General features: G+C 34.4%; 2 protein-coding genes across 2 annotated transcripts; both read left to right on the top strand.

Annotated features, from left to right (window-relative positions):
- The first annotated feature begins 6,501 nt into the window (after positions 1 to 6,501).
- Positions 6,502 to 10,461, top strand: LOC131154786 (protein NETWORKED 3C). Its single transcript, XM_058107538.1, has 3 exons — positions 6,502 to 6,742; positions 7,173 to 7,268; positions 9,572 to 10,461. The coding sequence occupies exons 2-3, from the start codon at positions 7,184 to 7,186 to the stop codon at positions 10,252 to 10,254; spliced, it is 768 nt and encodes a 255-aa protein (XP_057963521.1). The 5' UTR covers positions 6,502 to 6,742; positions 7,173 to 7,183; the 3' UTR covers positions 10,255 to 10,461.
- Positions 10,462 to 10,689: 228 nt separating this feature from the next.
- On the top strand, positions 10,690 to 11,693 carry LOC131154784 (uncharacterized). The gene has a single exon (XM_058107537.1). The coding sequence runs from the start codon at positions 11,025 to 11,027 to the stop codon at positions 11,622 to 11,624; it is 600 nt and encodes a 199-aa protein (XP_057963520.1). The 5' UTR covers positions 10,690 to 11,024; the 3' UTR covers positions 11,625 to 11,693.
- The last annotated feature ends 9,560 nt before the right edge of the window (positions 11,694 to 21,253 follow it).

The following is a 21,253-nucleotide window of genomic DNA, read 5'->3' as shown; positions in this document are numbered from 1 at the left end:
TCGTTTATACTGAAAATACCATAATATATATCCTAAGTTTAAAAAAAGATCTTTTGAACAGTTGGTTTCAGAAACTTCAACTAAAAACCTAAATATACTTACTTCATAAACATTTCAAATGGTTCAAATTCATTTAAAAGTTGACTTAACTTAATCCCCTTACATTTTTCCTGAAAACAACTCGAGACACTCAAAAAAACCGAATTCTAAGTTTTTCTCGAAATTAAGAATCTACTCCTCTAGGATTGTAGATATTCACTCCCTGATCCTCGTGGTAACTTCCAATTGTCGATACGGGCGACGAACAACGAAGGATCGAAGAGAGAGAGAGAGAGAGAGAGGAGAGAGAGAGAGAGAGAGAGAGAGAGAGAGAGAGAGAGAGAGAGAGAAGAGAGAGAGAGAGGAAGAGAGAGAGAGAGAGGGAGAGAGAGAGGTTTAACTTTCTTAATGAAGAAGCAAACAAAAATCCTATTTATAGACTCTTGACCCGATCAAATTTGTCGACAAAGTAGCGCCTTCGTCGACGAGTTACAGAAGGCCGTTCGTTCACGAAAGAAGGGTTTCGTCGAGGAACCCCAAACCTGATATTTTCAGCCGTTCTAGATCTCTTCGTCGACAAGATTCTGAATTTCGGCGACGAAACACCTAAGGGCCTTCGTTGATGAGAACCTGGACCTCGTCGATGAAACCTGCTGTTCTACTTTTGAAATTTTTCTTATTTTTTCGGGTTCGGGTTTCTACAAATTTTATGAAAAAAGAAAATTAAAATATAACTCCTCCTTTGTCAATAGTTTATCATAATTTTTAAAAGAATTAACATTGCATGTGTCTGTTTCTTTATAATTACTAACCATGGTTTTTTAATCACTACGTATGATTTTTACGTATAAAATCACGAGAAAACATATTACAATATATCATGACATGTCTAAATAACGTTAAAATACCACCAAAAGATTGTTTGGAGAATTTTAGCAAAGTTTTCGCCACTAAAGGTATATTCAAAATGATAGACATATTTATACATTGTCACATACTTAACACAAACTTAACATTAACATTGTCAGAAACATAGACTTAAATACTTGATTACAACTCAAGATACAAACTATTTAGGTTGCTAATGCGTTGCACTACTTTACCACCAAGCAAGTGAATTTATCTATTTAGTTATTTTCTTGTATCATTCTTAAGATTTGTTAATCATTTTCTCAGAACAACAGTTAAAGAAAATTGTTTCGTTTAATGCAAAATGAGACTTTGACATTCCATTTGGTTTGTGGAATAAAATTGAAGGATGAAAGGAATAGAGCACAAAATGAAATTAAGGTAAGAATAAAATTATTTTTCGAATACAATTACTGCATTTGATTAGTAACAAATAATAATGGTAGAAATTTAGATTCGATTTCTTTCCAACATTTGGTATTCTCCAATGGCTTCTATAATGGAATGAAAATTAATTTTTTTTTAATTTTTTTATAAAAGCTCCTAATACATAATTATTTAATTCATTATTATTATTAGTTTTATTTTCTAAATGAAATTTTTATTAGTGCTAAATTATTTTTAATTCTTATTATTTTTTTGTACTAATTATTATCTTTAAAATGATAATTACTTTCCTTTTTATTATTATTATTTGTTATTATTTTTATAGTAATAAATGTTATTGCCATTGTAATGAATATTAGTTGTTATTATCATTTTTATTATTTTTATAATAATTATTTTCCTTAAAATAATAATAATTATTTTTCTTTATTGTTATTATTATTATTATTATTATTATTATTTTTATTATTTTATTATTTTCATGATAATAAATTTTATTGTTGTGGCATTATTCAATATTACTATTATTTTTTAATTATTTATGGAATAATTACTGTCCTTAAAATAATAATTATTATTTTTGCATTTATTATTATTATTGTTCTTGTTGCTATTATTATTTTAATACTAAAAAATATTATTTTTTGTTGTCATTATTGTTGTTGTCATTATTATTAATATTTGTTACTATTTTATAATAATAATACTAATAACAATTAATATTATTATCATTTTTTGTTGTTTTTTATTATTAATTTTTATTTTCAGAATATTTATTATTATTAGTGTAAAAATATAATAATAATTATTTTTCTTTTTTCTATTATTATTATTGTTCTTATTGTTATATATTTTTAATAGTAACAAATATTATTATTTGGTGTTATTATTGTTCTCATAATAGTGATTATTATTAGTTTAATTATTATTTTTATTGTTATTATTACTATTTTAAATATATTTATAATAATTATTATCCTTAAAATAATAATTATTATAATATTTGGCTTTTTAATCCTTGTTTTTATTATTATTTTACAATAATAAATGTTATTTTAATTATAATTATTGTTAGTTGTTTTTAATTTATATTATTTTTATAATAGATAACCTTAAAATAATAATTATTTTGGCCTCTTTATTATTAATATTTTTGTTTTTTATTTATTTTTATAACAATAAAAAATATAATTTTTATAGCAATTATTATTAGTCATTATTATTTTTATTATAATAGTAACAATAATTAGCATTATTGGTATTTGTTATTGTTTTTAGAATATTTTTATTATAAAATGAGTATGATTTCATAGAATGAAAATTGATTCTTGTTCATCTAGACTGGAATCATAATTCCCCGATTCGCAGGAATCATATTCCATTAGAATATGATTTCATCCTTAATTTCGCAAACTAAATGCAAGAACATGATTTTATTAATGAAATTTGATTCCATTCTATGCCTAATTCCACAATCCAAAGAGGGGTTGAATGTGATGATTTTCTAGTGAAGAGAAAGTTAAATTTTTAATTATTCAAAATTTTAAAGTTAAATTTTTAATTATTCAAAATTTTATTAATCATTGCCCTAGGATCACTAATTAAGATATTATTTCAAAATATTATTAGTTTAACACAAATTTTGGCTTTGAGTATGAAAATTTTAATTTATTTAATAAATATGTTTTTTAAATAATAATCTTAATTACTAAAGTTCGAAACTTTCTTATTAGAGATGTTGATGGGAGATGTACTCTTCCTTCTTTGTAACCTACGCTAGTGAGCGACCAATGAATTAAAGAAAAAAGAAAAGAGAACCCTTCAATTAGTATCATTTAACACTTATTGGGTCTAACCGAGTTACGCAATGGAAGCTATTTTCACCTAGTATAGGATTTGAACATTAGACCTACAACAAATTTCTCAAGCATAACTGACAATAGATGAAAACAATGAAATATAATAGTAAAAAAATGACCACAGTTCCCCCATGCATAAGTTCAGGTGAAAAGGAGGTTCATAAGATGGCCTTAGACAAATGTAAAGTTTGTGATTCAAACCTTACCACCTGTAGTGTGCATCCGCGATTTACTTCTTACGTGTTGGTTGAGGCACGACTGACATAGGCATGAAATTAGTCTAGTAGTAAGCTCAGGAAACCCGGCGCATCCCAAAAAAAAAAAAAAAAGACCATAGTTTAAGTCTTGGGTCCCACGACTTTCCTTTTGGGATGATACCTTGATATTTAAGTGAAGAATGGTATAATGGGTCCATTATCTTAGTGAATTATTCGAGTATTTAAAGGGTATCGGACCCCATCATTTTAATAATAATAATAATAATAATAATAATAATAATAAATATTTCAACTTCAATTGTGGAGTGCATTTAGCAAGTTGCCATTTGCAAAACATCTCTCTCTCTCTCTCTCTCTCTCTCTCTCTCTAATTTGAAGGTATATATTTTCTCACTATAGCCTTGTTTCCCACTACTATTTATGAGGCTCCAAAATTTGGCCTCACATTCATAACAAATGCAACCATTTTAAAATCTTGACCGTTACAAATAATGGATCTAATTGCAAAGTACAAATGCAACAATTAATGTTAATACCTTTTTCTTTTATGAGATGGCTTTTTTTAGAGATTTAAGAATTTAAAAAACTTTTTTAGTGATAAAAAAAAAAAAAGTGTCTTATCTAATACAATTGGAAAACATATTTCTCATTCTAAAATTATTTAAACCTACCTACTCTTTTAAAGTGTACAAGTAATATAGTTATTATTATTTTTTATAACAAAAAAAAAATCTACTGCTGTTAAAAAAACTAAGAACAATTTCCAATCGGCTTTTTTTTTTTTTTCTTTTTGAAATTATTAAAAAAATTATTTTTCTATCAAGCATTTATAATTGAAATAAAAGGCTCCTAATGCAATATAAATTAGGAAATAAACAATTTTTATACATAAAAACATCAGTTTACGTTTTTTAATTACGGTAGGGTCCAAACAAATTGAAAGGCTCCTCATGATTATGAACATTTGATTTCACAATCAATCATTTAATTATAATTATTTTTCAGATTTAAAAATTATAAATTAAAAATTAAAAAGCAAGCCTGTTAATTCAAACCTGAAGATTAAAAATTTAAATTATAAAAGACTTTCCTTAAACTTCCATATTTTTGTTTGTGCATTAAGTTTGATATTTTACAAAAAAAAAAAAAAAAAAAAAAAAAAAGCGTAGGAGAAGTGTCTATGACTTATTTTTTTATAAGCCTAAATGGGCAAGAAATTTATGCACCCATTAAAATATGTTAATAAATTAATGCCACGTCAAATAACAATTCATTTAATACAACAATTAAATTTAATTTATAATTTTTAGTGCATTGATAAATACGCTTTTTAAGACAATAATTTTAATGATTAGACTTTAAAATTTTTCGTATTATATTTTTGAGTCTTGACCTTAGAGCGAGCCTCCATTGATTAAAAAAAAAAAAAATTCAAAAGGCCTTGTTATTGAAACATTTATCATTATCACCATTTATATAAGATGAATAATGATATATTGTCACATTTGATCATTACAATATTTAAAACCTTAATGCATAACTCATTACAAGTTAGACGGTCCATTTGTTCTATTAAATATTTATGAGACTCCAAAGTTCGGCTTTACATTAACAAAACACAATCATTTTAAAGTTTTAATTATTACAAATATCATATTGCAAAGTACAACTGCAACGGACAATTTTAAGATTTTTTCTTTTATGAGTTGACACTTTTGAGATTAAAAAAAACTTTATTAGCAATAAAAAAGATATTTTCTTTTATAATGCAATCAAAAAATAAATTTCCCATTTTAAAATTCTTTTAACCTAAATTATTAAAATCCCAATTTTTTTATAATTGTTATTTTATTTACTAAAACCTAAAAAAACTATTGTTAAAAAGCCGAGAGAATTTTGAAATTTTAGACACCTCAACACCAGCTAAAATACAGCTAAAATATGTTAATAAATAAATAAATTAATGTCACAATAAACAAACCAGTCGTTACCAAAAAAAATATATTTAAAATTATAAATTTTGAATATTAAATATAAATTGTCTATACCCACAATTAAGGGAAAATACGGTAATTGTCAATCCCCTTATCTTTTCCTAATTCTTCCTAGACAAGTTATTTTGATTATTAAATTTACAAGTCCTAGCATCGGATAATTTATCACATATTTTTTTTAATAAATTGTAAATTTTTATTGTTTTTTGAAAAATAATACATTAAAATTTTACCATTCTAAAATTATTTATACCTAATTTTTAAAAGTATTTAAAATACTTCTATCGTGATTATTTCATTTACTAAACCAAAAAATGAAATATCTACTATTGACAAAAAAAAAGGAGACAATTTTGAATGCGCCTTTTCTTTTTATGTTATTAAAAAAATCATTGTTCTATCACAAATTTATTTTTTCAAAAAAAAAAAAAAATTAATGTTTATGATTATGAACATTTAGTTTCACAATTAATGATTAAAATTATAATTAAATTTTAAAATTTAATTTTAAAACACTTTCTTTAAATATGTACACAAATTGCAAACATTCAACGCTTTTATTAAACTTCCAAATGAAAGTTTTGTACAATATATTTTATGTTTCATTTAAAACTAAGACACGAGGAAAAAGTAGAAGTATCTATGTGAATTGAGGAAATAAGAAGTAGTTTGGGGTCTATAAAATAAATTTAATGCATTAATTTGATTTTAAATTTTTTAAAATTATATTATTTAAAAAATAATATATTTTGAAATATGAGGTAATAATTTTAAATAAAAGTAAATATCATATTTCATTTAAATTTATGGCAATTCAAATTCAAACTTTAAAACAATTTGTTAGTATTTTAATGATTTTTGTTGGAGACAGGGCACGCAAAATTAGGTATACAAATCACGTGGAAATTCAAATAAAGAAAAAGGGTCTTGAAATGACCGTATCACCCTCGACAGCTGCATTAATAGAGGAAAATTCTGGAGGAGATGCGGGTTGGAAGGAAAATAAAGGGGCTAAGAGGGATAATATGGTAAATTCAAATGTTTGAAAAATCCCTCGTCCTTGTCAATATTAAGCAGCATAGGATCTCAGCTGTCAAGGTGAAGAGTAAGACAAATTGGAAGGCTCGAGGCTCCGGGTGGTGCTGCGTTTCAAATTGCTATACACACAAAGACTTAAGAGAGAGAGAGGGTTTGAATTTGCGAGCGCGAGAGAGAGAGAGAGAGAGAGGCTCTGTGCGCTCCGATTAGCGGCTCAGCTTCATTGTGGGTGCAGACGAGTCAGACGTCGAAGATTCATTTCTCGATCCTCTGGAGAAATCAAAGTTACATCGCTCAGGTATACATTCTCTCTCTGTCTGAGATTAATGGTTATCAACCGGCCGGAGGCTAATCGCAGGCGGTCGGGGGTCCTTGCTTGAAAGGACTGGGACGAAAATAGGGAAACCTTTTCTGGGTGTTGCCCTTCTTGGGAAATGATGGCATTTTCCTGTTTGGAATTTGGGCTACTGGGCCTGTCTCACTTTTCTGTAGTTTGGAGAGTGGAGTGTTGTTGCTTGTTGGTTAATATTTTGATTCTATGAATTATTAATATTTGGCTTTTTCATAATTTTATTTATATTAAAATATATTTTCATTTTTAATATAATAAGATAATATAATGGAAAATGAGTTTTTTCCTCCTTTTCACCTAAAATCCGTGATCAAAACATACCCTTAAAGTTTTGTGTTCAATTTTTTTTATTGCTGGTTGGAAATTTATGTGAAAGGTGAGGGAAAAATGGTGGAGAAGGAGCAATTCCGCTGGTGGTTTGACAGCCATGGCGCTCCAAGAGGCTCCCCCTGGCTCCAATCTACTCTTGCAGGTTCGTACCCCTCCCCTTCCTTATTTGCTTCTCTCAATGTTTGTTCAATTCAGCGTGGTGTGCTTGTGTGAATATTATATCGCTCATTTTTTGTATTTTATATATATGTGTATTTATGTATGTATATATGTATGTGTATATACATACATACATATATATATATATATATATAATGTATTTCTCTATATATATATGTTTGTATGTATGAAAAAAAGTAGGCCTATTTAAGTCTTACCCAAACCATGTTGGCGCCATCTCTCTTTAATTGTTATATATGATACATAGTTACATACAAGAGGTCATCAAATGGATTGGTTGTGATGTGATATAGATACACGGGATATGTAGCTGAGTTTATTGGGATACCTTGCCAACTTGGGTACCCTGTCAAATCTGGACTATGTTAAATAGAATGAAGTAGAGTTGCGTTGTATAGATTACTCATTGTTGCAAAGGTATGAAAAGGAATGGTCTAATTATATGACTCCAACAGTCTGATTAACAGTTTTCTTTTTTCAAGACAAGGTGGATGAATTTTTTTTTGTTAAGAAAATAGAATTTATGAAGGATTTACACCCACTGAAATTGTTAAGAGGACAATATTAAGTTGAAATTATCAAATTGAAAATCAAGGATTCTATGTCGTACTATTGGTTAACTGGGCCGCAACCTGCACCTGTGATTTGGTGGGGTCAATTTATTTCGGTGACATTCTGGCCAGACAAAGGGTCCAATAAATGGAGTGAAAGATATTGTGAGGGCCAATATTCCATGTTTGATTTTGATTCTTGGCCGTTGTAGTTGGTGATCTGTATTTATTATCTATTTCAACATTTGGAAATTTTCCTTTTTCTTCAGTGCCATTTTACTCCAGATTTGTTTACAATGGCCAAATTTAGTCAGTCTTAAGACCCTAGCTTGATTTATAATGGGGCAGATCACACATTAATGCATCTTTCTGTTTCTGGTTAAATTAGCTTATGGTGAAAAACCTGGATCTTTAATTTATGATTCATTGAATTTGATGAAGCTCAGTGCAGTTTTGTATTTAATTTTCATTTTTTTTCACAATTCTGAAACCAGAGCCTTGATTCCATGTTCCCTGATGCAATCTATGGATCTTGAATCTATTAACAAATCAAGTGTGCGTGTGTGCGCGGGTGAAGGGGGTGGGGGCTGAGGGGAGGTTACTCTCCAATTTGGGTGATTTTGTCAGAATGGTTGGAGAAAAGGTTCGCCACTCAAACTGAATAACTGAGGTTCAGTAGGTGGAGGGGTCCAAGAATATGATGGACTAATAGACAAGGACTAGAGAGGAGGATAGACCTTAGGAAATGAAACAGATGGGGTAGAGAAACATGAGTCATGCATGCTGAGGAATCTCATCTCATCTCCATACCCTATGATCTGACTTTTGAGGGATGAAACACTAACTGATGCGATGGTGTATGTAGTGCCATAGTGGAAATGGTGATTGAGTCGTCTTTTTTTTCAATGTAAAAGGACCCTTGAGGTCCACCAATCACTGTCCAATTTTGTTTGTTATTTTCAACAGGCTCCTTTACACACTAATAATGTATAGGACCCATTTAAAGTTGAAAAACATTTGACAAACATTTTCAAATGCAAAATGTGGCTACTTTTTTAAAAGGTCTGTCTTTGGAAGGGCCAAGGAGGCTTTCTAGTATTGATCCAATTTCTTTTGTAGCCTTGAACTCTGTACTGGGCTTGTGCCGTCTAGGTTGGCCCAATTTCCATTTTTTATTCCTAGGCGGAAAGCTACTATGATCTTGAATTATTATCAAGTGCCTGCTTACGGGTCATGGTGAAAGACTGAGTTACAGTCCTTGGAAAATTATTGTTTTCTTTTTTCCTTAAAAACAACTCTCTCTCTCTCTCTCTCTCTCTCTCTCTCTCTCACACACACACACACACACATGCACACACACTTGCACACACACTATTCAGGGCCACCAGACCATTTTACATTAGTGGAAGGAACCATAATCCATATAATTATTCATAGAAAATGCAATATGTTTCTCTCGACTTTAGTTATTATTATTTTGCCTAATGCTTGGACCATCTATATTTAAGTGATCCATGGGTATGGTGTGATCTTCAAGAAGATACCCTCTAGTCTCTACAATAATGGAAGCGTTTGTGCTTAGTTTGAAATAGATGCTAGCATATTTTGGTGTTCTAATCCCCTACAGCTCAAGTATCTCTATTTTAGCTTTCACTTGTCATTGTTCAATGCATATCATGTTGAAGTTAATCACCACTCTTTCCTAACATGACAGAACTGGACAATAAGACGAAGTCAATGCTAAAATTGATAGATGAAGATGCCGATTCCTTTGCACAGCGTGCAGAAATGTATTACAAGAAGCGACCAGAGCTAATTAACATGGTTGAGGATTTTTATCGGGCACACCGCTCATTAGCCGTGCGATTTGATCAAGTCAAGTCAGACCCAGGTACTCGCATTGTAACAACATTGGGAGGATCCTCATCGTTCCTCTCCAAATGCCAATCAGAGAAGATTAGTGTGAGTGATCAACATTATGATTGCTACTCAGAAATCTGTGATGCTGAGTCACCCGCGCAGTCTGAAGTTGAGGATCTGGATCATGATCATGAAGATGAGATCCAAGGCGATGAGACACAAAAGGTAGAAGAGGACGTTTCATCCAATGTTGAGAATGGGGAAGTAATGAAGTTGAGAGAAGAAATGGAGAAACTCAGAGAAGAGAACAATATTCTGAAGGGTCAATTGATGCAGAAGGATGATGAGAAGAGAGAGGCAATACGGCAACTAAGTGTAGCTGTGGAGGTGCTAAAAGATGAGAATGGAAAGCTTAGGACTTATATTGCTAAAGCTGTTGACTTGAATAGATTGAAATGGGTATTCCTTGAAAAGTTATTCAGTGGGTTTTCAAAGACTGAAGGGCCTGTTGCTAAAGCAGATGACTTAAATAGATGAGTGTTACATTATGTTAAGTAGAGTATAATAAGTAGAACAAAGTCTATAATGGCACTGCTCGGGAGAAATTTCACTTGTAACTAGTACTAGTGCGCAATTGTCTTATCTTCCATGGATTAGGTTCAGATTTTGGGTTCTTCCTGTGTTTTTTTAGGCTTTTGTTCAGAATTTGCAATTTTAATACATGTGTGGGTAATATTAGTTGTCTGTTCCTTTTCTTCCAAGTAGTTTTATTCCTTTTTACTTTGATTCTGTTTCCCCCTTTTCCCCCCTGCTTACTTTGCCAATGCATTACACCAACATGGCCACATCCTACCATGTCCTGGCTGTCTTTATGCAAGAATGCTCAGGGTGCTGATTAATAAATGGTAATCTCTACGGTCGTGTGGTTTGATTCTGATCTGCGAGGAGGACGAGCATGTGAGCACAGCTCATTTAATCCCAATCCACCCAAAAATTACCCACCAAAAAAAAGAAAGAACGAAAACTAGTTGCAGTGGGGTGTACTGCAGAAAATTTTAAACTGAGGCAATTAGACAACAGCAGACTTACTAGACAGTACCTCAAATAAAAGCAAGAGTATCTATTCCCAGTGTCTGTAACTATCTAGGGTAAAAAAAATAATAAATATTAGTTATACTGTACACACAACTTTATTGTGGTTGCCTAGCATCACACTAAACATAGTTTATATTAGAAGGGGAAAAAATCTACAAGCAAGAAGATAATTGAAAGTGAAACACATTTTCACCCCAAAAACACCAGACAAAATGAAGCATACAACAATGTTTGGTTGGGCACTGCCCACCAAAGAAACAATACTTCACATACCAGATATCAGCACCAACCCAAATGGCAGCAAACCCAGGAGTAGAGCCAAAGTTAAAGGCCTAGATAAAGGTGGTGAAGCCGAAGAAGGAAGCGGCAAAGATCCGGTTGGCGAAGTGGGCATTTCAGGGGTGGGAGCTTCAATGGCGCCGTCTGGGTTTGGAGGGCTGCGGCTGGAAGGGATGGTGGGCAGTGAGGACTCAGCTGGAGAAGGCACCTCACCACCAGCAGCAGGGGAAGGAAACAGGGGAGTGATGTCTGGGGAAAGAGCTGGGGGAGACGACAGAGGAGCTTCTGGCAGCAATGCAGGCGCTGCTGAAATGGTTGAAGTCTGCAACTTGAGCCCAAATGGCAAGGCCAGAGAAGGAGAGCATGCCATGAAAATCAGCACCAGCGCCAAGAAGAGTGACCAAGTGGAAGCCATATTAAATGATGATGATGAAGCTGAAAAGGAAATCATAATGATCTTGATTTGCTTCTTAAAAGCTGCAATAAATATGGTGGAGAGGTTGAGATTTAGGGCCTTTGGGGGGAGAGGATGATGGAAAGAAGGAATGGGGGAAAGGCTCATGATTGGGGCTTGAAGGGGTATGGTGAGAAATTTTGGTGGAGGGTCTGTGAGTGCTAGGTGGCAAAAGATTATGGGTATCTGGTGGGAGGAGTACAGCTTGACATGTTCTGCTAGGGGACAAAGATTTATATTTGGTTTATATTACATTTGTATGGAACCGCATGAGCATGAGCTGTGTGTGTCTTCTCCTCCTTGACAGTACCCACTACCTCTGTTCTTCTGCAGGCGCCTGTAGAGTGAATGGACAGAGGGCCACCGACTCCATTTCAATGGCACAAAATGGTTTCCTGGTCTTTTATTTGTTTATTTTTATAGAACTGTAATTTGAGAGTTACAAGGAAATTATTACTGATAATATGCAGTGCAGTGTCAGACGAAATTCAAATTAAGAACAGTATTAACTGGGACGGTGGTGAAGGGTTGGGTGTGTTTAGTCACTACATTAGTTTTAAATTTTTGGCAGTCAAATGCAAATGCTGAAAAATTGAAAAAAAAAATTGGCATTTTAAAATTCAAGTATCTCTCACACAGTGCAGTTTCCATAGTATATGAAATAATAAACATATAAAGATGGATTGGCTATGAAATTATTAACACATAAAGATGGATTGGAGTTTGAATATCTATCTCGATGTTAGGTATGGAAGGAAAATTGAATCTCATCCATTCAATCATTTTTTACTATCCGGGTGAAAGAATAATGAATATCATCTTTGGAAGACAAATGGATAGTTTATCCCAAATGATTGTCGTTTTGAAGTTAATGTCAAGCTTTACTGACTGTGAGAGGACGATGAACTGGATCTAACCTGATAATTAATTAATTAATTACACATTAATCATGCAAAGGAAAAATAATAATAAACAAATTGACAAAAATGACTTTACCATGTGGTCCTAGATGCCTTTCTTTATTTTTTTTTTTGGAGTTTTCAATTTCCATTGTTGTTTGATGTATGGCTGCATCTTGTTTTGCATATAGGTTAAAACATTTATCATGGTTGCAGAGTCACCATGGGTGCCCTACCCCATGCGCATACACACATATAAAGACATTTGTTTTAAAAGAGGCCATGGAAGCTAACAAGGCAGCCATGGGGAGCCAACAGTGAAGTCAACTACAGATGGATGACACTACATTGGCACATCACATGTGCATGCAAGGACAATGTGGTGCACATCATTAAAAAGAAAAAAAGATATTGTCGGAAACTTGTATGGGTTATAATCTGTGTGATTGTGTGATTTTGTTTTCTGTATATTTCACTGTTAAGTGTTGAATTGTGAGATTGTTTGTTTTCGCTGTACATTAATTTACACAACAATTGGTATCAGAGCATTAGGTTATAATGACTTCTGAAATTTCTTCTGCAAAGTTCAATGTTGTTAAGTTCGATGGAATGGGAAACTTCGGACTGTGACAGAGAAGGGTTAAAGATCTGTTAGTGTAGTAAGGTATGGTGAAGACATTATACGGAGGTCAATCGGAAGACATGGATGAAACAAGTTGGAAGGAAGTAGAAGCTAAGCCTGTGGCGACTATCAGACTTTGTTTGACTGATGATGTGTTGTATCACATCATGGATGAGGAATATCCTGCAGCTATTTGGCAGAAACTTAAAAGTCGGTATATGTCCAAGACTTTAACGAACAAGTTGTATCTTAAGCAGAAGTTGTATTGGCTTAAGATGGCGTAGGGTTCGGATTTGAATCAACACATCAATGTATTCAATCCGATTATAAATGATTTGATGCGGGTTGATGTGAAGTTCGAGGAAGAAGACAAGGCGTTGATGCTATTGAATTCCCTAGCTTTGTCTTATACGAATGAAAATCTAGTTACTACTCTGACCCGGGGAAAAGAAACCCTGAATTTGGAAGAGGTTATAAACACATTGCTAGGTTTTCATCAAAGGAAAAAGTCAGCGATCAGATTTCACAAGGTGAAGGGTAACTATGAGTGCAGGAGAAGCAAATTGTGGAGCGGATCGAGTGGTAATAAATCTCAGACTCGCAGTCCGGGAAGAAGAAGGACATGGTGTTTTAAGTGTTGGGCACATAAAATCAGATTGTCCGTAGTGGAAGAAGGGAAATGGAGAAAATCAAGAGGGTTCGTCAAAATCTGTGAGTGTAGTGGTAGAAGGAGACTCAGCAAGCAGTGATGATGATATGCTTTTTGTTTCATCGGGTTCAAATCACCTCATGGATTCTTGGATCCTAGATTCAGGATGTTTTTATCACATGACACCAAATAGAAATTGGTTAAGCACTTGTAGGTCAGTAAATTCTGGTTTTGTTCTAATGAGAAATAATGCTTCATGCAAATTTGTTGGAATAGGAAATATCAAAATTAAAATGTTTGATGGTGTTGTGAGAACATTATGTGATGTAAGGCATGTACCAGCTTTATGGAAGAATGTGATTTCATTGGGTACTTTAGATTGTAACGGGTATAGTTACAAGTATGAAAGTGGGATAATGAAGGTGTGTAAAGGTGTCTTGATGGTGATGAAGGGATAGAAATTAGCGGAAAATATCTATGCACTGTTGGGTACCACAGTTGTAGGTGGAGTTGCAGTTGTAGATTCCGAGTCAGATAATACTGTTTTGTGTAAAACAAGCACACACAAGATGAAGGGTATTCTTAGCTACATTTATTCAAATGTTTGGGGACCAATGAAGGTAGCATCACGGGTTGGACATATGTACTTCGTGAGTTTATCACGAAAGGTTTTTGTGTACTTCATGCGATACGAGTTAGAGATGTTTGCCAAGTTTAACTTGTGGCTGCGGTGAAAAATCAGATCGGGAGAAAGATCCTTAGAATAGACAATAAAACTAAGTATGCTAGTGTTCAATGAATTTTGTGAGCAGCATGACATAAGGAGACACTTCACAGTACGCAAGACACCACAACAGAATGGTGTGGCTCGGTGTCTTAGGTTGTATGCAAGGCTTGAAAAGAACTCCTTGGTAAAGTAAGTGAGTATGACATGTTTCTTGATTAACCGATTGCCAAAGGTATCACTAGATGGGAAATTTGTAGGGGAGGTGTGGACAGGTAATTCGGTAGACTACTATAGTTTAAGAGTATTTGAATGTCTAGCCGTATACATTTCTAGTGAGGTGAGATCTAAGCTTGATGCAAAGTTTAGACAGTATATTTTTCTGGGGTATTAGAAAGGTGAGTTCAAACTGTGGGATCCAATGACAAACAAGGTGGTGATTAGTGGAGACATGATTTTTGATGAGAAAACCATGGTGCAGTGTACTTAGGTAGATGAAGAGAAATATGTACTAGAAAACTGCAACAACAATGAGCATGTGACGCAGGTGGAGTTGGAAACTTAGGGAAGAGATGACATTGTTCATAATGCAAGGAGTTCTAGCTTGGAACACCAGCAACATCACAACATAAAATGTAGCAAAAATGAGATTGTGATGTAGGTGGAGTTACAGACTTAGGGCAGAGATATCATTGTTCATAATGCAAGAAGTTCTAGCTTAGGAGACCAGTAGGATCATAATGGACCTAGATGCACTATCAAGCCACCACCCACATATAAATTTGATGATTCGGTGTCTTATGCATTCATTACCAATAGCAAGGTTTCTACTATTTTTTAAGAGGCAGAGCACAGTCAAGGGAAAAGTTGATAAAAGAGTGCTATGGTGGAGGAAACAAAGTCATTGCATAAGAATCAGACGTGGGAATTGGTGGTTCTTCTAGAAGGGAAGAGGGCGATACGATGCAAGTGGGTGATCTCTCTATTGTTTTATGTGAATGACATGTTAATTGATGGAAAGACTTTGACTGAGGTTAATTAGTTGGAAGCTTTTTTGAGAAAAAAATTTGACATGAAGGTTTTGGGTGTAGTCAAGAAGATTCTTAGGATGGAGATTCACATGGACAGAACTGCAGGGAGATTGTGGTTATCTCAGGACGGTTACGTTGAGAAGGTGTTGGAGAGGTTTAGCATGACTAATGCTAAACTAGTAAGTATACCATTAGCGAATTATTTTAAATTGTTGTCTACCGTTCAGTGCCCAAGGACGGATGATGATAATATTCGTGACATGTCAAAGGTATCCTATGTTAGTGTAGTGAGGTGTTTAGTGTATACTATGGTATGTATAAGATTGGACCTCGCACAAGCTATCAGTGTGGTAAGTAAGTTTCTTTCAAATCTGGGTAGCCAATATTGGGATGTCGTTAAATGGATTTTCAGATACTTGCGGGGTACTTCTCATTATGACATCATGTTCAACAGGCAACAAAGTGATCCGTCAGTTGTGGGATATGTAGATGCAGGTTATGCAAGAGATCTAGATGACAGGAGGTCTACAACAGGGTATGTGTTCACCCTTGTAAGAGGGCCTATTTGTTGGAGGTCTATGGTACAATTGATTACGCGCCAAAACTGCGTAATTGGGCATCTTAACCCGGGTTTTACGGTTTATATTTTTAATTAAATGTCCAAAATTATCCAATATTTTAATAAAGTGGCAAAATCATCATTTTTGAACTTTATTGCACTATTTATGAAGTTTTGGTAATTTTTTTGTCGCAGGAAAATTCCCGGGAACCAAAACCGACACCTGTTCGTATTTCATGCATAACTTTTCCGTCTGAGTTTCGATCAAGATGATTCAAATTTCTGGAGAAAGAGGAAAGGATTATCTACAACTTTCGTGTTTTGAGTTTTGCGAGATTTGGGCTCTAGAAGAGTCAGATTTATGATGAACAGAGAATGAAAAAAATGGAAAAAAATATAATAATTCGGGTCAGACCCAATTGGGTCGGGTTGGATAACCGGGTCAGCTTGATGGCTCACGGGTCTAGGGCAGCTGTGGTTCCATTTTTCCCCTATTTAACATCATCTTCTTCTTCTTCTTCTGTGTGTGGGCGGGTGCCTCCGCACCCTTTTCCCTTTTAGCCTCTCATCTCTCTCTTTTGCTCCGTCCCTCAGCTTCCTCTGTTTCCCGCACAGCCACTGCCTCCTTGCAACCCGAGTTCCAGCACAGCAGCTGTTCCTACTGCAACTCCAGCAAACACAGCCGCTGTTCCTGCTCCATTCTTCCAGCAACACAGCCCACGAACCCCCGGCAGCCCAGCAAACAGCAGGGCCATCAGCTGCAACCTGCAGCAGCTCCTGCTCTCTGCTCTATCCTCTATCCTCCGATAGGCCTCTCAGCCGTGACTCCAGCCCCTCTGCCAGGCCAGCAGTAGCTCCTCTGCTGCTGCAGTCTATCTCTCTCTCTCTCTCTCTCTCTCTCTCTCTCTCTCTCTCTCTTATCTTTTCTCTTTCTTTTATTATTACTAATTAATCAGTTGAAATTTTGTTAACCTTTTATTTGAGTTTATTGTTATTTTTAGCTTTTGAACATTATTTGGGGTGTTTCATTACTTGGAAGCATAACTCAGAATGAGTCAAGTTTTTGGCGCTGTTGACGGGGACTAATTGGTGTCATCAAAGTGTTTCTCAGATTTCAGAGAGGTGTTTTAGAGCTGTGAACATCTTCACAGCCTGGGTGATATCTACTTCCTCTCTTTTGACCTGTTTGCTTTTATTGCATTTATACTGCGTTTGTATGACTAGTTGGGCTAGAGATAACACATTTAGACTAGTCAGGACAAACTCATCCATCTCATCATCGAGTGAACCTGTTTCACTTGAATCACTTGAATCACTATTTGATACACATAGCATCATGGCTGAGAATGAGCCTCATGATATGGAGAACCCTAATGGGACACTCAGAGAATATTTGCAACCTGTTAGGACCAGTACCCCATCCTGCATTGTTCTACTTTTGAATGCAAATGCTTTTAATTTTATACCTGGGATGATTCCATTATTACCTCATTTTCATGGCATTGAATCTGAAAATCTATATTTGCATATTAAAGAGTTTGAAGAAATTTGTGCCACATTCATGGATAGAACATGCACTGAAGAGGTAATAAAACTGAAATTGTTTCCCTTTTTTTTAAAAGATAAGGCAAAAACCTGGTTTTATTCCTTAAGGCCAAGATCCATTGGGACTTGGCAAGAAATGCAAACTGAATTTTTAAAGAAATTTTTTCCTATGCAAAGAACTAATGCTTTGAAAAGACAAATTATGAATTTTTGCTCAAAGGATGTGGAAACATTTTATCAGTGTTGGGAACGTTTCAAAGGCCTTTTAAATGCATGTCCTTACCATGTGTATGAGAATTGGAGGGTCATCAGTTTTTTCTATGAGGGGTTGCAACCAAAGATGAGGCAATTTGTGGAAATAATGTGTAATGGTGAGTTTTTCAATAAAGAGCTGAAGAAGTTTTTGACTATTTTGATTATTTGGCTGAAAACGCCCAATCTTGGGATGTCTCTAATGTGTATGATAAATTTGAAAAGCAAAAATGTATTAGTGGGGGTGGTAAGTATCAATTGGAAGAAGTTGATGATTTGAATGCTAGGCTTGCATTGATGTCCAAAAGGTTAGATTCCATTGAGCTTAAGGAGGTAAATGAAATGCATGTTTTACCATCATCTTCTAAAAAATGCAGCATATGTGAGGATCCAGGGCATGCGACTGATGCATGTCCAACTATTCCTGCTCTTAAGGAAGTTTTGCTTGATCAGTCTAACTCGGTGTATATGGTTTCTGAGATTTCTTATGAACCTTATTTTGATACTTACAATGCAGGTTGTAGAAGTCATTCAAATTTCAGTTGGATGAATGACCAAGTGGAGCCATCTCCCCAGGAACAAAGTCAATACATTCCTTATGCAGCATCTGGCCAAGACTCGGGATCCTCTTACTTTGCAAATCAGCCTCCTCCAATGCAAAGAAGGGAAGTGGAAGATTCCATACAGCAGCTAACCGTTAGCTTGCAACAGTTCATGGCAAGCCAAAATGTAATCAATTCTAAAACTTCTCAAGCCATCAACGAGATAAGCACCGAATTGACTAGGCTGAACACATTATTGAATGCTTTGGAGATAGATGAATCCCAATTTCAAGCCCAGCTAGATACTCAAGTACAGATTGCAATCATGGAACCGTCATCCTATATTGAAGCAAATGTCAATGATTGCAATGCCAAAGCAAATCTCAGTTATGGTAAGGTGACTGGTGCACTAGATGAAGAAGTTGAGCAGAATGGTGAGACTTTAACCTTCAAGGAATCAAGTACAAATTTTAATGTTGATGCTTCTGAAGATCCAAAGGTAATTGTTCCGAAAACTTTTCCTCAAAGGCCGGTTCTTAAAGAAGTATATTTCCTGGAAACTATACTGGATAAGGATCCTTTCTTGTTAAAACAAGAAAGACAATTTGAAAATGTGTTGTCTGATATTGTGGAAAGTATTTATTTATTCATAGATAACTTCTGTGCAGATAACAAAGCTGATGCATTATGGCGATTCAAATTTGGAGATTCGCTAGTTCAATTTATAAATCTACACCCACCAGACGAAATTCCTCCCGAGCCTCCTCCAGACACACTGTGACGTTTTTCTTTCCTTTGATTTCATTTTGTTTCATTCTGTCTTATTTTTAGTTTATTGATAGGTACAATTTCCTTTAGTTCAGTTTTCCTTTTCCATTATTTCTTCATCCAGGTACGCCCCACTTTTCCCGTGCACAGTTTTTCTATTTCCCCTATGCTTTCACATTGAGGACAATGTTATATTTTAGTTGGGGGGGGGGGTGAGCATTTGCATGTGACACTATGCACGTATACGTACTGGATTTTATATTAAAAAAAAAAAACACAAAAAAAAAAAAAAATCATCAAAAGATCACAAAGAACACAAAGAAGGAAAGAAAGAAAGGAAGAGTAGTGAGGAATTACATTGAATTATGCTATGCTTAACATTAACTCGTACCCTTCACATACCTACATATAACCTAAGAACTACACACTTAAGCCATTTATGTGTAGTTTCTCTTTATATGATTTTATGACTCCATGAATAATTGATTGGTAGTACATTCATGTTAATTTGACTATATAATTTTCTGTATTTACATGACATCTCACAAGGTTGAATACACACTCACGTGATTCATTGCACTTAGGGTTTCCTGTGAGCATTGAGAGAACACCCGTGGTGACTATGACACCTTGTGAGATATCCTTGAGCTATGTATCGTCCTTTTGAGCGTTAATATCAAATCAGAGTTCATGGAACTCAATTTTTTTTTTTTTTTTTTCTGGATGATTCCTTGTACACTAGTCTTTGTCTTTGATTTGCTAGCCTAAAGGTGACTTCTAGTGGGGAGATAGAAACCTAGGTCTTGTAGCCTACTCAAGATGTGAAGGCTGAACCACCCCTAGAGATAGACTTAATTCATGGACCCCTATTCAAGCTCAAATCCCATTGATTGTTTGAAGATTACAAAAGAAGTGTTATGATTGTGTTAATTGTTCAAGAAAAGGCAGAAAAATAAAGAATGAGCAGAAGAAATGATAAGAAATAAATATGTGCGTGGAATGAAATGCTAATGTCTGCTCCGTAGAAATATCACAAAAAGTCAAGGACACAACACATGTTCTCTACGTACGAAGATTCTTCAACCAGTTAATACCTCAGATGTGTTCACGACAAGTTTGTGAATAAGTTGATCTAGGGTGGTCTTGGTTGGATGTGGCGAGTAGGTGAGAAGATGCTAGGGTGAAGGACCTGACACCTCATAGATAGCCTAGATCCTTTCCAGACTAGTCCACTCCGTACATTTACCGTTGTTCCTTTTATTATGTGGGATGTTTGATCGCAACACTCCTTCTCACATATAATGCGCGAACCCATTTCTTTCTTTTTGAGTGTTTTTGAGGGTATACCGGTTAGGCCGAGTCAAAGCGACTGTTCTATAAGTGTCCACTAGCGTCCTAGGTGTACTGAGTCACACACAACACACACACCTCGAGAGTCTACATGTTTATACTCAAACTTAAATGACTGCATTAACTCTGAATGTGCCACTGACTAACTTCATGTGAGTATACTGCATTTAAATGACATATAAATGATGAAACTTGCATGAGTAATGTGCTTTGGAGAATGTGCATCGAATATGAACGAGCATGTGTGAAATTTGATTATATTCTTGTATGTGAAGTGGTATAATTATGTCGCATGTGCATTGATTTCATGATCACTGGAGTTTGAAGTTGTAGGCACCGCCCTAAGATTCATTCACATCATTTGCTAGAGACTAACAAAACGTTAGTTGGGGGGTATGATTACGCGTCAAAACTGCGTAATTGGGCATCTTAACCCGGGCTTTACGATTTATATTTTTAATTAAATGTCCAAAATTATCCAATATTTTAATCAAGTGCCAAAATCATCATTCTTGAACTTTATTACACTATTTATGAAGTTTTGGTAATTTTTTTGTCGTAGGAAAATTCCCGGGAACCAAAATCGACACCTGTTTGCATTTCATGCATAACTTTTCCGTCCGAGTTCCGATCAAAACGATTCAAATTTTTAGAGAAAGAGGAAAGGATTATCTACAACTTTTGTGTTTTGAGTTTTGCGAGATTCGGGTTCTAGAAGAGTCAGATTTACGATGAACAGAGAATGAAAAAAATAAAAAAAATATAAT

Source organism: Malania oleifera, chromosome 5 (assembly GCF_029873635.1).
Source record: "Malania oleifera isolate guangnan ecotype guangnan chromosome 5, ASM2987363v1, whole genome shotgun sequence".
NCBI classification, from domain to species: domain Eukaryota; kingdom Viridiplantae; phylum Streptophyta; class Magnoliopsida; order Santalales; family Ximeniaceae; genus Malania; species Malania oleifera.
Note: the sequence above shows the minus strand (reverse complement) of the source record. Positions and strands in the feature narration are given on the sequence as shown.